The following is a 14,913-nucleotide window of genomic DNA, read 5'->3' on the forward strand; positions in this document are numbered from 1 at the left end:
AAACTTATGGAGAAACAAATCTGGGAAGAGAAAGCAAAAGTTCTGCTTTGAATATGTTAAGTGAGAACTTTCTAGATCTCCAAATGAGAGGTCAAGGAGGAAGTTAGGTATATGAATCTGGAGCTCACAGCAGATGTAGGGGCTAGAGATGTAATTTGGGGAGTCATGATAGCCTGCATTTAAAGCCACAGACCAGGGGAATTAGTTAGCAAGTGCTGTTATGAAAGAAATGAGATTCCATGACCTAGATCTGGGAGCATCCTATCTAATAAAAGAGTAATATGCAAATTGAGCATCACTCCAACACACAAGATAGCTGCCTCCATGTGGTCAAAGATGGCTGCCTCATGTGGACACAAGATGGCCACCACAAGATTGCCAGGAGGGGAGGGCATTTGAGAGGGGTCAGACTTGCAAGGAAGGGCAGTTGGGGGGTTATCAAGCTTGCAGGGAAGGTCAGTTAGGGGTGAGCAGGCCGGCAGAGGAGGAAAGTTCTCGGGCCTGCAGGGAAGGGTAGTTGGGGGGGACCCAGGCTTACAGGGGAGAGCAGTTGGGGCCTGCAAGGGAGGGCAATTAGGGGTGACCAGGCCTGCAAGGGATGGCAGTTAGGGGCACTCTGGCTGGCAGGGGAGTGGTTAGGAGGTGATAAGGCTGGCAAGCAGAAGTGGTTAGAGGCAATCAGGAAGGCAGGCAGGTGAGCAGTTGGGAGTCAGCAGTCCTGGGTTAGTCCCAATCTGGCCTAAACAGGCAGTCGGACATCCCTCAAGGGGTCCAAGATTGGAGAGGGTGCAGGCTGGGCTGAGGGACACTCCCTCCCACTCCCCACCCCCCCGTATACTGGACCTCTAGTTCTGACATAAGAGTCATTGACTCCATCAATGTCAGTATTCACAAATTTTGAATCTAATATTTATGGAACCAGGGCATCACAAAACATAAGTGAAATCCCGAAGTGCGACAAGATTGGCATAAACAGGATCAATAAATACACATGGGTTGAATGGGCTCCAAAATATCCTTCCAAATCTGAGATACTGAAATTCAAGTATTATTCAAGCTTCATCTCCATGACATAGTGTGTTGAATAGGGTCTCCAAGAAGCCATTACATGCCTCAGAAACTGTGAATGGGAACTTAAATGATAAAGTGTCTTTGTGCATGTAAGATTTCAAGATGCAATCACCCTGGATGATCCAGCTGCGTCTTAAAGCCAATGACAAGTATTTTTATAAGAGTCACTGAGAGGAGAGACACAGACAGAAGAGAGGAGGCCATGTGGCCATGTGATGCTGAGGAATGGTGGCAGCCCCCAGAAGCTAGAAGAGGCAAGACAGATGCCCCTCCAGAGCTTTAGAAAGAGCACAGTCCCACAAACACATCGGTTTTGAATTTCTGGTCCTCAGAACTGTGAGAGAATATATTTAAGTTATTTTACGTCACCCAGACTGTACTCTGTTCGGGCAGCCAAGGAAACCTAACGTACCGGTATGGAATCTTTTAGCTGACTCTATTTCAACATTTCCCTTGGAGCTGTGTCTTATTCTGACCCAGTGAGTCTTAACTCAGTGCACACTGGAATGGCCTGGAAAACTTATGACAGAGATTCTGCTTCATTGGGCTTGGGGTACAAGCTGGCTTTGGGGTATAGTCAGGTTTGAAAACTGTCATTTAATTATTCACAACAACTTAATATCATGGGGTGACATAGAAGTACATGGGATGGGAACAGTTATAGAAAATTTTTTAACCTTAAGAAATTGCTCTGGAAATAACATTTTGAAATTTTGTGCCGTAATATAAAGTATTCTTAGGAACTGTTTGGGCTGTCAGCAGTCTGTATGGACCCGTTTGGAACTAAGACAGTCCTGTTTTCACTGTGAAGAAGTGAATGGACGCTCTGATGAATCTAGACCCCCCCCCCCCCCCCCAAAGCCCCAGAAGTACTAGGGGAGGCATTGCCTTCTAGGTCAACAATGCTTAACTTAGCATAAATCAAAGGATGTCACTGGCAAGCCCTTCCTTACAATTAGATAATGACAATGTTGAATTTCTTGTGGCTGGTACTTCATGTAATTAAGAAAAAATCTGCAGGCTGGATGTACTGAATAGGAGACTAGTACCTTATTATTTGGAAGGAAGAGGGTCCCTAATTGTGGAACAAAGCAATTCCTTGTATGCCATCCCTAAATAAATGTTTCTTTATGTCTGAAGCTGTGTGACCTCCTGGAGCGGTCTTCCTAGCACGTCAGGGAGCAGTCAGGAGTGAATGTAGTTAGCAACGCACGCTTGTCTGTAAAGGGCCTTTGACAGCGAGCTCACTGCATCTATTGACTCCCTGGGAAGTCTGAGGTCACAAGCTTGGCTGGAGCACATGAGCCCAGATAATGAAGATGGTTTTACCCTCTTGAAACAGAGCCAGAAACTTTATCTACTTCATTGTGCACTTTGGGTCATGTGCTAACCATGAGGCTTTCTCTAACACTAATCCCCCTAATGATGGCTTCTCCCAGCCCTTCCACAAACCCCACGAGGCCCGGTGGCTGGCAATCTAGACGGAATAAAGGCAGCCCGGTGTTTGGCTTTTGAACTGAGTTCAAGGCAATTAAAGTCATGGGCTAAGGAGTAAAGGAGGGGTTTTAAAAAATACCAGCATAATAAGCAGTATGACTGGAGTGCTCTGCAAATTAACTCAATTAGACAAAGCCTGACTTAACGGGGAAGACGGTGAGAAGCGTTCCCCTCATTAAATCTGGCTGTTAGAGGCGCTTCTATAAAATTAAATTTGTTTGAGTTGTTTGGATCCCATAAAATAGCCTGTGTGTGTGCATGTACACACGTGCACATGCGTGGGTTCTGTGATTTTGTGGGTATTTTTTAAAGAGGAGCGGAACAGACCGCAAAACAAAAATATACAAAAACAAAACAAACAAACAAAACAAACAAACAAACAAAAAAACCTGAGTGAATACTAAAGAGCTCAAGTGGAAGACAAGAAGAAAGCAGTATATAGGAGGAGAAAGTTCCCGGATTATAAAGCCATGCGTTCTCTTTGGTGTGGGCTTCTGCTCAGTTGGCTGGGCTGCGGAATGCTGTCCGGAGCCTGGGCGCAGTTCCCCCGGGTCTGCATGACGGTGGACAGCCTGGTGGCCAAGGAGTGCTGCCCGCCGCTGGGTGTGGAGCTGGCCAACATCTGTGGCTCTCAAGAGGGCCGGGGCCAGTGCACGGAGGTGCAAGTCGACACCAGGCCCTGGAGTGGTCCTTACGTCCTGAGAAACCAGGATGACCGAGAACGGTGGCCACGGAAGTTCTTCAACCGGACCTGCAACTGCACAGGTGAGGCAGACCGCCTGGGGGAGACCTGGCCTGTCCCTAACTGAGTGGGGAGGGCCCCGTTGGGAAAAGAGCCCCATCTAAGAGCCTGCTAGACCAGGCTTTGAAAGACAATCAAGTTTATTTCTCGTGGGGAGCAAATTGAGGAAGGCTAATGCCTTGCTTATATTCTTCACGCCCTCTGGTACATGTAGTTATGGAATCTAAATAAATATTACATGAGCCAAGCCTGGCTATATGAACTCATGCCAACATACCATTGGCTTGTCTGTTGGGAGCTACAGGGCTCAGGAGTCAGCTTTGAAAGCCAGAGCAAGTCCTTTCACGATGGATTCAATGCTTCTCCCGAAATAGGTTGGCACTTGTTGAAGAGAGGGGTGGGTGAGGTTGGCATCTGGAGGGCGGGCGTGGAAGGCAGGTGTTCTGTCATCTTCGTGTCTGAGTTTCGAATGATTTTGACAGGTCTCACGCAGGGGGACGTTATGCCTGGGTGGGTCGTAACTTAGCCAAAGCTGGAGAGATGTGGCAGGCCCAAGCTGACTCTGTTCTGGGAAGGGAGGATGGTTATCAGAGAGCAATGGCTTTTCTCTCTCTTTTCTGGGTTTGATGTGGGCATTTCAGAGTTGTGCAGTGTCCCTCTTTTTGGCCTTGGTTCTCTGTTATGACTCGTTTCTTTTTAATCTCTGTGCACTTCTTATGCCTCTGGCTCTTCTGAGCCTTCTCAGGTCCTCTTCACTGGGCTCCCTCCATGCTCAGCAGCTGTGACAACCGTGACAAACTCTCAAAGGCAGATAGGCCATTTGAAACACAGAAAACATAAGCGCAACTTGAGCAAAGTCCTTCGACACTGTCCTGCAGTGTGAGCTGCATAAGGGGTTTTTCTTTTTAAATTATGTTTTATTATACCAAAAACTCTGAAAAATATAGATAATTGAACTATGTAAGGTTATTAAAAGTAAACTAAGAGAATGTACAAAGGATTGTGATATTAAAGTAGGAATGATGTTGGTATTTTTAAACTTTAAAAATAACTCTGGCTTTATAATCATTTTGTAGTCATATTGTTAATTCTATGACTCAAAAAACTATTAATTTTGTCTTGAGTATTAATTGTGGCCAGGAGTTTTTAATAGCAAATTGAATATTACCGTCCGTTTTTCTAAACCAATTGAGTGTTTGCTTCTATAGACATTATCTCGTAGATTCTCATGGCTTTGCAGTCTAATGAGAAACAGCAGGTTTCATATTACTTGGGTGATTGGAAACCACACCACACAGTAATTTCTTTGTATGGACTGAATCAAAATTTCTTCCAGAACATTTATTTCCAAGTCAATTAATGTTAGAGTTCCGCAAGTACACAAGTTGGAAATCTCTGAGACAGAGGTATTAAGAAATCAGATATAAATGTCCATTCTTCTTATCACCTTCTACTTTATCTTTTTGACCTGTGTAACAAGTTGTTGTTGTTGTTGTTGTTGTTGTTGTTGTGTGTGTGTGTGTGTGTGTGTGTGTGTGTTTTAACAGTGGGGATGGGAAGAACAGAGAGTGGCAGAATAGAAGGGATAATTGCAATTTCTCATTCCTGAGGCAATTCTTATAAATATTTCTCTAGAAGTGTCAGAAACTTGAGGTCATGGTGGTCTACATTCAAAACCTAAAAGGGATCCCCTGCTCTGAGGAGGATAAACATACCTATGAGAAAGAGCCAGAAACAAGGCCTGTCCTGTAAGTCCAAACTATAAGGACCTTTTATGTCCATAAGCCAGTCAGAGGAAGCAGGGTTTCTTCAAGGTATATGGTGTATGATCTCCAATTCTAGCCATTGTCACGGCCATGGCTGCTTCTGAGACCCACTACCAGGTTATGGCTTACCCGCCTCTTCCATGAGTTGATTTATCCAAGCTCATACAGGACCATAGTTCTTTCCATCCCCACTTTGGATGGCTCCCAGGCATTGGCTAGATGGTCTTTTTCTTTGGGTCTCAGGGCACCAGACTAAGTCCTTAGTGACTGATCTGGGAAGTTATTTAGTAGACACAGTAATCATTGTGATGTGTCATATGTCCCAAAGCAAGACACATGTCTTTCTTTGGGACATTCTATTCTCCCCAAAGAGTGAGTTGCTTGCCTTCCTAAGGTAGCTTTTTCATGGTTTAGGAGACAGTCTTCACAATTTAAAACTATTCTTGAGTGCTCCAAAGCCCTCTTCTCTGGTAGCCTCATAAGTACTTTGCAAATAGACTCTGGGATTCACCTGGGGTCACGCAAAATTTAAAAAAGTATAGCCTTAGCCGGTTTGACTCAGTGGATAGAGTGTTGGCCTATGGACTGAAGGGTCCCAGAATCCATTCCAGTTAGGGGTAAATACCTCAGGTGTCCATCTGGGGCCCTGGTCGGGGTTCATGTAAGAGGCAAGCAATTGATGTGTTTCTCTCACATCAGTATTTCTGTGTTTCCTTTTTCTTTTTTTTAAATATATATATATATGTTTTATTGATTTTTTACAGAGAGGAAGAGAGAGGGATAGAGAGTTAGAAACATCAATGAGAGAGAATCATCAATCAGCTGCCTCTTGCACGCCCCCTTCTGGGGATGTGCCCGCAACCAACGTACATGCCCTTGACTAGAATCGAGTAAAGGCAGGTAAGCCATTATTAGAATCAAACCTTGGACCTTTCAGTCTGCAGGCTGACACTCTATCCATTGACCCAAGAGCCAAACCAGTTTCGGCTCTGTTTCCTTTTCTCTTCCACTCTCTCTAAAAATAAATAGAAAAATATCCTCAGATGAGGATTAAAAAAAAAAAGTATAGATTAGCGTCTGGACAATAGACTACTGATGACCTTGAACTTTGTTAAATCCGTGGAAAAATATGCACACCATTCATCTATTACTGGACATTTAGGTTGTTTCTACATCTTAGCTGTTGTGAATGAACTAATATCTCTTTAAGAATTCAATTTCAATTCCTTTGGATAAATACCCCAAAGTGGGATTGCTAGATCATATAATAGTTCTATTTTTAAGTTTTGAAGTATATTCATACTGTTATCTATAAGCAGTTGCATTCCATTTTGCATTCCCACCAATAGTGCACAAGGTTTCCAATTTCTCCACATCCTAGCCAAGTGGTATATATGTGCAATTGAATACTATTCAGCCAAAAAAGGAAGAAAATTCTGTAATATGTAAGCAAAGGATGAACCTGGAGGATATTTTGCTAAAGAAATAAATCAGTCACAGAAAGACAAAAACTGCATGATTCCACTTACATGAGTTATTTAAATTAATCAGATTGAGCAAAATAACTTCGACAGTTCTGTATAGTTTTGTACCTACAATAATGTATTGTACACTTAAAAATGTAAGTGTTTTTACCACACAAAAAAATAAAAATGAAAATAAAAATTAACACACCATAGTTTCTATGATTTTGAAGTTGGTAAAACATTTTAGCCAATTTAATTAAAATAAATGCAAACTCTGGAGATGTGGTGAGGGAGAAGACTCTAAATTATGTGCTCAAATTCTCTAGAGAGAATTTCTAATTTCTCTATTCTCTGTGGGGATAAATTGAAAACAAACATTATTGAACTTAATTGCCAGGAAGAGCTGAATTTCAGGAGACTTAGCCATTCACTTTATAAGTCATACCTGCCAGGTGGCATTTCTGAGACAGTTGCAGCTGTGTCTTTAGACTTTTGAAAAAACATGCACACCAAATAGTTTTTGAATAGTTGTCTGAGAACTTCTTGTTGGTACAAGTGACTAAGTGCCTCCATTTTCCAATCTCTGAAATGGGGATAATGATGAAACCACACCTGTAAAATCCTTTTGAGCTCTGTAGATGAAAGGCCCTATGTGAGTATAAAGTATTGTTATTAAAATAATAGAATCTCTAATTAAAAGGAATAGGCTATTTAGAGCTCCTTATAAATCCACTAATCGGTGGTCTTTAAGCTTATTTAGTCTAATAGCTTTCTGAGGTTGAGCTGATGGAGTTCTTGTAGGAACGTGCATTGTTTGGTTGCCCTTAGTCTCTTTCCATTTTATCCCAGTCCTAGTAGATATTGGCCTTTGTCTTCTTAAATTTATTTTTTGCTCAAGGACATACTCAGTACTAGATAGATTGGTATCTAGGGATCCTTTATTTTTATTTTATCTCTTCATTTCTAAAAGGGCCCTCTATTTTTGTTTTTTTTTGCTGTTGCTGTGATAGGTTAAGGGGAAAAAAATAACATGTTAAATTGATGTAAGGAACTACTAGGAGGCCTAAATTAAAGAAATAAACATTTGGGTGCTACAATTAAGTTTTTAAATTGTTGCACTTTTCAGTTGTCATCAGCATTTTAACAGATTTTTGAGGCCAGGTTTAGAAGCTAAAAAATGAAAAGGATCTGCAGAGCTTTGGAGTATTTTCTCTGAGACATGGTATAAAATGAATTTTTTAAAAAATATATATTTTATTGATTTTCTTACAGAGAGGAAGGGAGAGAGATAGAGAGCTAGAAACATCGATGAGAGAGAAACATCGACCAGCTGCCTCTTGCACACCCCCCACTGGGGATGTGCCCGCAACCGAGGTACATGCCCTTGACCGGAATCGAACCTGGGACCTTTCAGTCCACAGACTCACGCTCCCGCTGAGCCAAACCGGTTTCGGCTAAAATAAATTTTTAATTTTTTTTATTTTTCAATCATAGTTGATGTACAATTTTTTTGTTCATCCTCACCTCAGGATATTTTTCTATTGATTTTTAGAGAGAGTAGAAGGGATGGTAAGAGACAGAGAGAAACATCGATGTGAGAGAGACACATCGATTGGTTGCCTAGTTCTCATTCCCTGGGTTGATAGAGCAGAGACATTTGTGCAAACATAGGGAACCCGCAGTGATTTGATACCATGGCAGCTAATTCACCTTTATGACCTGCCAGTCTTCATTGATTTTGCCTAACTCTGTCTCCTTTGTGAAATGAACCAACTTTCTTAACGTTAGATTTCACCTGCATTCTTGAAAATCAGCTTATATATTTTGGTTTCACCTTTAGCTTAGTTTTGTGTTTTCTCTCCTCTAAATCAGTGAATTGTCTTTGTCAGCCTTTTAGTGTGTGCCACAGGGTAGCAGGGCTCAGCAGGTGGACACTGAGGCTGCCGCTCAGTCTCAGGCCGAGAGATGGAGATGTCTAGGAAGGGACACCCTGCATGACCCATGAGAGGAAGGAGAGTATGGATGACAACATGTGCTTAGATTGCTAGTGCTACCATAACAAAGTACCACAGACTAGCTGACAGAAACTCATTTTCTCACAGTTCTGGAGGCCTGAAGTCCAAGATCAAGGTGTTGGCAGGTTTGGCTGTCTTCTACCTGTGTCTTCATTATCTGTGCAACTGTCTGTCTTTAACTTTCCTCTTCTTATAAGGACAAGAGTCATTCCTGATTAGGGGAAACCCAAATGACCTCATTTAACTTAATACCTCTTTAAAAACCCTGTCTCCAAACACAGTCATATCCTGAGGTCCTAGGGGTTAGGATTGCAACACATTAGTTTTGGGGGAGACACAGTTGAGTCCATAAGAGCATGTAATACATTTGATATCCTGTTTCTTGACAGAAAAATTTCTAGAGAACTCTCTAGTGTCCAGTTCACTTTGAGATACAAACATTTCAAGCGAGTGAGAGAAGGAAATTGGCTTTCTTTTCCCCCTTGCAAGCACCATCCTCTTCTCATGTATTCTACCCCCAAGTTCAACTGTTAACTTCAGAAATTTCTTCCAAAGGACATAAACTTACTTCTTCTGTCTCTCTCTATCCCCCTCCCCCACCCCCCTCATCCCAAATACTCTAGGAAACTTTTTTGGATTTAACTGTGGAGACTGCAAGTTTGGCTGGACTGGCCCCAACTGCGATCAGAAGAAACCACCAGTTGTTCGAAAGAACATTCATTTTTTGACCCCTCAGGAGAGGGAGCAGTTCTTGGGTGCCTTAGACCTCGCGAAGAACACCACACACCCTGACTACGTGATCACCACGCAACACTGGCTGGGCCTGCTTGGGCCCAACGGGACCCAGCCACAGATCGCCAACTGCAGCATTTATGATTTCTTTGTGTGGCTTCATTATTATTCTGTTAGAGATACATTATTAGGTGGGTTCCCCCCTTGGTTAACATATATTATCATAGGTTTGTGTTTGGGGGTGGGGTAGTTGGATGGAAAGTAATTTCAGACAAGTTAATTCACCACAACCTGAAGGAAGGGCTAGGTGTGTGCAAAAGTCAGAGAACTGTCAAAAGTGCTGCCTAAAGTTAGGCTGGAGCAGTTTCTTCCTGCACATCAGCTGCAGACATTTGAAAATGTTTTCTCCTGTAGTTTGTGTTTTGAGTTCGAAGTCCAACTCTTGTCTACAAAGCTATTAATTCTCAAAGGCAAGAGATGGTGAACTGAAGGCAAATTCCTTTAAAAATGGTTTTATTGAGTTTAGAGAGAGAGGTAAGGAGAGAGAAACATTGATGTGAGAGAAACATTGACCAGCTACCTCCTGCATGGCCCCTACTGGGGATAGAGCCAAAAACCAGTCAGTGCATGGGATGATGCTCAACCAATTGAGCCACATCAGCCAGGGCAAGGCAAATTTCTTTTGATTCCAGCAGAAAACATTTTTAAATCTGGCCATGGGAGCCCTCTCTGACCCTTTTTTCAAATTCGAGGAATTAACTGAACACATGCTAAACCACATGACACTTCTTTGGGCAGAATTAGAGTGTGTTGGAAGCATGTCATTACCAATAAACTCACATGTATTAATCTTTAGACTCCCAGGTCATCATCTATGGTGCCCATGCCCTGCTGGGATCCCCAGGGTTTTTCTAGAGTTGCACTGTAAAAAAAAAAAAAAAAAAAAAAAAAGCAGCATAGCCACAGCAATGTAGTGTTCCTTCTGGCTCAGTTATTGGACTACAGTTATGTTTGATGCTTAAAAAAATGGTGCCTTGCATTCTGGATCCTAAAAATTGAGGCCTGAGTAGGACTTGGAATGGGAGGAACTTCATGAATCTAGTAAGTTCAGCTCCATCCTCAGTCCTTTTTGACTCAGGTGAAAGCGTAAACCCTCGTTTGTTCCAGAGTCCATTCCAGGATCTGCTCAGTGCAGTTATGAACGCTTGGTTACACCTGCTACTATTTCCACTTTGGGAGCCCTCACTGGGGTGAGGTTAATGCGGACATGAAGCTAACTTTGAATTGGAATTGTCTGTCCTCGTGTTTATTACTGGTTCACCATCACTTGATTTTCCCTCATCATTTTTAAATTTTAACTTTAATTAATATTTTGAATTAAAACAAGATTCTCCATCACAGTTGACATACAATATTATGCTCCTTCATCATTCTGTTTTGAGAACTCTAAAGTTTTTCTGGGTTAAAATATTTAAAAAGGGCTGCATAACCACCAGCAGCAACTGTAGTCCTTTCCTCCATGTGTCTTTAAAACACTTGCCCCTCAAGTAAGCATCTGTCTTTATCGATAGATAAGGAGGCTCTTCTGGCTGTAAACCTTTATAGCTTTCCCGTACTGACTCTGAGGAATTTTTGCTTTATGAGAAGCTAGTGCCTCAAGAGTAAAAGAAAAACTATAGTTTCTGGTTACATCTAGGAACTAAATTTATATTCATGTCTGTTCAGCTCTCTGAAGTTATTATAGGTACTTTGAAAAAGAACTAAAGTTAGCTACAGTTTCTACATAACCATCAAAAGCTGTTATGAAAGGGGGAAGAAGGATGGAACAGGCAGCAAGGAGGTCATTAAATGACCCACAACTTTTCAGTAAAATTGGCTTTTCCAGCGGCCAGCCAAATTGGTTTGAACGTATTTTTCTCTCTTCTAGTGTCGGCGACCACACTTGCCAGCCAGTAGTTCTAACTGATTGATGGCTAAGGCAAAATCCGTGAAACTTCCTTTTGGTTATATAAATGCTGAATTAGACTGAGTACATTAGAAGATGCTTTATTCTTAATTAACCCCTCCCTTATAAATGTATTCATTTAAAATATCTTAAAATATCTTTTAAAAATATATTTCATTTAGGTCCTAATGATCTATTCCTCTGGAGACTAGAATTTCATTAAATATGTAACATGGATTTTTAAAGCTGAAAGTCATCTGAATTTCTCTGGGTCTCCGCTGACATTCAAACTTTGGAGAGTTGAAGAATTCACCCTAAAAGTGCCAGTTGATTCTGAAATTATTTTGTTGCTGCTTTCAGAAAGATAAATGACAAAAACAATTATTTTGGACTAAAACACCATGGACTTATTGGCTTTGCAGACACATCCTAGGTAGGGTTTAACTTTTAAAAAAATGCTGCTCTGTGGTCTCTAATTAGTTTCCCAATTGTTTTAGGGCCGGGCCGCCCCTACAAGGCCATTGATTTCTCACACCAAGGACCCGCCTTTGTCACCTGGCATCGGTACCATTTGTTGTGGCTGGAAAGAGATCTCCAGGTTGGTGAAAACTGTACTTTTGGTTCTTTACATTCGGTTACACATTTGGTGAAGACCCATAACATTCTTTGCATTGTATGCTTTCCTGTTCTATCTGATGGCATGGATGAAGTGACCAGGCATGTCCTTTGCTTTTAGCGACTTATTGGCAATGAGTCCTTCGCGCTGCCCTACTGGAACTTTGCCACTGGGAGGAATGAGTGTGACGTGTGTACAGACCAACTGCTCGGGGGAGCAAGACAAGATGATCCAACACTGATTAGTCAGAACTCAAGATTCTCCAGCTGGGAAATTGTCTGTGATAGGTAATCACATCTGGTCTGGACGGGTCTGAGAGATGGCGAGTCACTTTTTATTTCTGTTTCTAGTGTATGTTGGGTTCTATTTACATATTTCTGCAAATGACTTTCCTGGAGGAGGTGGGATTTTTAAAAATTCTAAACTCTTTCATAAAATATGGAGGCATGGCCCTGGCCAGTGAGGCTTAGTTGGTTAGAGTCTAGGGCCATGCATTGAAGGGTTGCATACCCAGATTGTGGGTTCAATACACGATAGGGGCACATGAGGGAGGCAACCAATCAATGTCTCTCTCTCTCTCTCTCTCTCTCTCTCTCTCTCTCTCTCTCTCTCTCTCTCTCTCTCTCCATCCCTTACATTTCTCCCTCTTTAAAATCAATACAAAAGCATAAATTCTTGGATGATGATTTTAAAAAAAAAGAAGTCATGAAAGTCACATTGTGAGCTGAATGTGCTTGGCCATCATTTTGAGACAAACTATTTTAGCACCAATCATATTCTAAGCATCATAATAATGCTGGGAATATAAGGATGAATAACATATAGCTTTAAAAAAATATTGTTTTATATTTACAAAGGTGGAATGCTTGTAAACAAATTACAATACAAGGTAGGAAATATCATAGTAGATGTATGTGCAAAGCCAAGGAGAGGAAGGAATCTAAGAGGTAGAGATGATTATTCTGAGGCTTTTAAGGAGGTACAGATCTCATCCAAGTAGAGGAGGGTGAAGAGTGTGTCCCAGGTGGCAGGAATATCATACATGAAGCTAGAAAGTCTTTGGAAGCAGTGTGGTGTGGCTGGACCATAGGGTGCCGGGAGTTGAGAGGGATGGGGGATAGGATTGGGGGATGACAGGCTCTAATTATTAAAGAACACAGAAGAAGGTAAGCAGCCTGCAGCCCAGGAAGAAGTCTGTCCTCAGCCAGTCCTTGAATTTGTTTTTCTTTCCTGGCACAGAGCTCAGAAAAAAATCTCCCAAGAGGACTATCTTTATTCATTTGCTTCTTAGAAAATCTCATTTTTAACCCTGCTGATCTAGCTTCCCTGTCCCGTGTCTCTTTTTTTTAATTTTATTAAATATATTTTATTATTTTTTTACAGAGAGGAAGAGAGAGGGATAGAGAGTTAGAAACATCGATGAGAGAGAATCATCGATCAGCTGCCTCTTGTACACCCCTACTGGGGATGTGCCCACAACCAAGGTACATGCCCTTGGCTAGAATCGAACCTGGGACCCTTCAGTCCGCAGGGCGATGCTCTATTCACTGAGCCAAACCGGTTTTGGCATCCCATATCTTTTGACCATTCCAGGGCACAAAACTTCAATGTCAACCACCCCCCTACCCACCACCTCGAGCCAGGGCATGTGCATACTTTCAGGGGTGGAAGTCTAGCTTGCAAGATCCCATCACTCTATCCTAAGCTTTTGCTACAGCCCTCTGAACAGTGCTCCACACACATGGGGGTGTTAACAAGTGCTTTTTACATGACTTAGCATACTTTCATAAAGCATTGTTTCTTACAATGCCTTGAGGTATTCATAGATGATATGTGAGAGAGATTTCTATAAGTTTAGGGAGTGCTGATGAAAAAAGTTTTTTTAGTTTCAAAATGTCTCAGGGCTTTTCTTCTATAAGTGCATTATTACTCTTCAAGAGGGGTCTACCCGTATGTGACCCTGGCACCCTTATTTCACAGACCATCTTCCTAAAACACACTTGGAAACGCTGCCTTGGAGACCTGCTTTGTTCACCGCCCCCCCCCCCACCCCCCCGCCATGTTTTAGGGAACTGGCCTCTTTCATCCTCCTGTGTGCTGATTCTACTCTCACATCCCTGATACTATCCATTAAAACCTACACAGAAACAGCTCTAAATTTTTATTTCTATCAGTGGGATGGCATTCTGATGGTGGAATGTCAGACCACTACAGGCATGGGGGATATAATCTTTTGGGGGCATGGAACTTTCGCAGCCTCCATGTTCATGACATGACCATCCCCACTGCCCTAGACTTGAGCATTTGTTAATACAGTGCTTGCCGTAATACCTCCTCTCTGTATTGTTTTTACTCTGACCACCTCCATTTGCCTTCAGTTTGCCTAATTGCTTTCCTTGCTTTACTAGTACAGAGGACCTTCTCCCCAACTAGCTTAGCTTGTATAGTACTGGTCACCCTCTTCTCTCTTTAGTCACTCAAGATTCAAATGCACATAATACAATAGTAATCAACATCTTATCTATACACCCTCTTACAGTCTCTCCAGTGGAATAGTAAGTATAATGATTATGCATACCTATTCACATATCATTGTTTTGCATCTGTGTTTTTGAAAGTCTTTAATACATAATTACTTTTGGAGGCAGTACTATTACCATATATCTTTGGCCCTTTAAGATACCATAAATGTAATACATTTTATTGTATGACCCTGGTTGGTTTGATTGGCCCAAAGTTACGATTCTATCGACACATTAAGACATATTCTTTTTAATTCCCATACAAATCTTAGCTTAGATGACTACAACCGTCGGGTCACCCTGTGCAATGGAACCTATGAAGGTTTGTTGAGAAGAAATCAAGCGGGAAGAAACGGTGAGAAATTGCCATCGTTGAAAGACATAGAAAATTGTCTGTCTCTCAAGAAGTTTGACAATCCTCCTTTCTTCCAGAACTCTACTTTCAGCTTCAGGTATGTGCTCTGAAGTCCAGCACTTAGGTTTTCATGTCTGGTTGAAACGAATTGAAAGGAAGTCCAGGTGTTAGGAGACAAAGCTAAGT

General features: G+C 41.9%; 1 protein-coding gene across 1 annotated transcript in view; it reads left to right on the forward strand.

Moving 5' to 3' along the window:
• Positions 1-3,023: 3,023 nt before the first annotated feature.
• Positions 3,024-14,913, forward strand: part of DCT (dopachrome tautomerase) — a gene marked incomplete at its 3' end in the record, with an annotated part of 29,275 nt that continues 17,385 nt past the window's right edge. Inside the window, exons 1-5 of the mRNA XM_084879938.1 lie at positions 3,024-3,333; positions 9,181-9,480; positions 11,732-11,832; positions 11,971-12,137; positions 14,645-14,824. Of these exons, the coding sequence (XP_084736064.1) occupies positions 3,039-3,333; positions 9,181-9,480; positions 11,732-11,832; positions 11,971-12,137; positions 14,645-14,824 (1,043 nt within the window). The 5' untranslated portion in view covers positions 3,024-3,038. The remainder of the gene's footprint in view (positions 3,334-9,180; positions 9,481-11,731; positions 11,833-11,970; positions 12,138-14,644; positions 14,825-14,913) is intronic.

Source organism: Pipistrellus hanaki (assembly GCF_964339955.1).
Source record: "Pipistrellus hanaki genome assembly, chromosome: 3".
Lineage (NCBI taxonomy): Eukaryota > Metazoa > Chordata > Mammalia > Chiroptera > Vespertilionidae > Pipistrellus > Pipistrellus hanaki.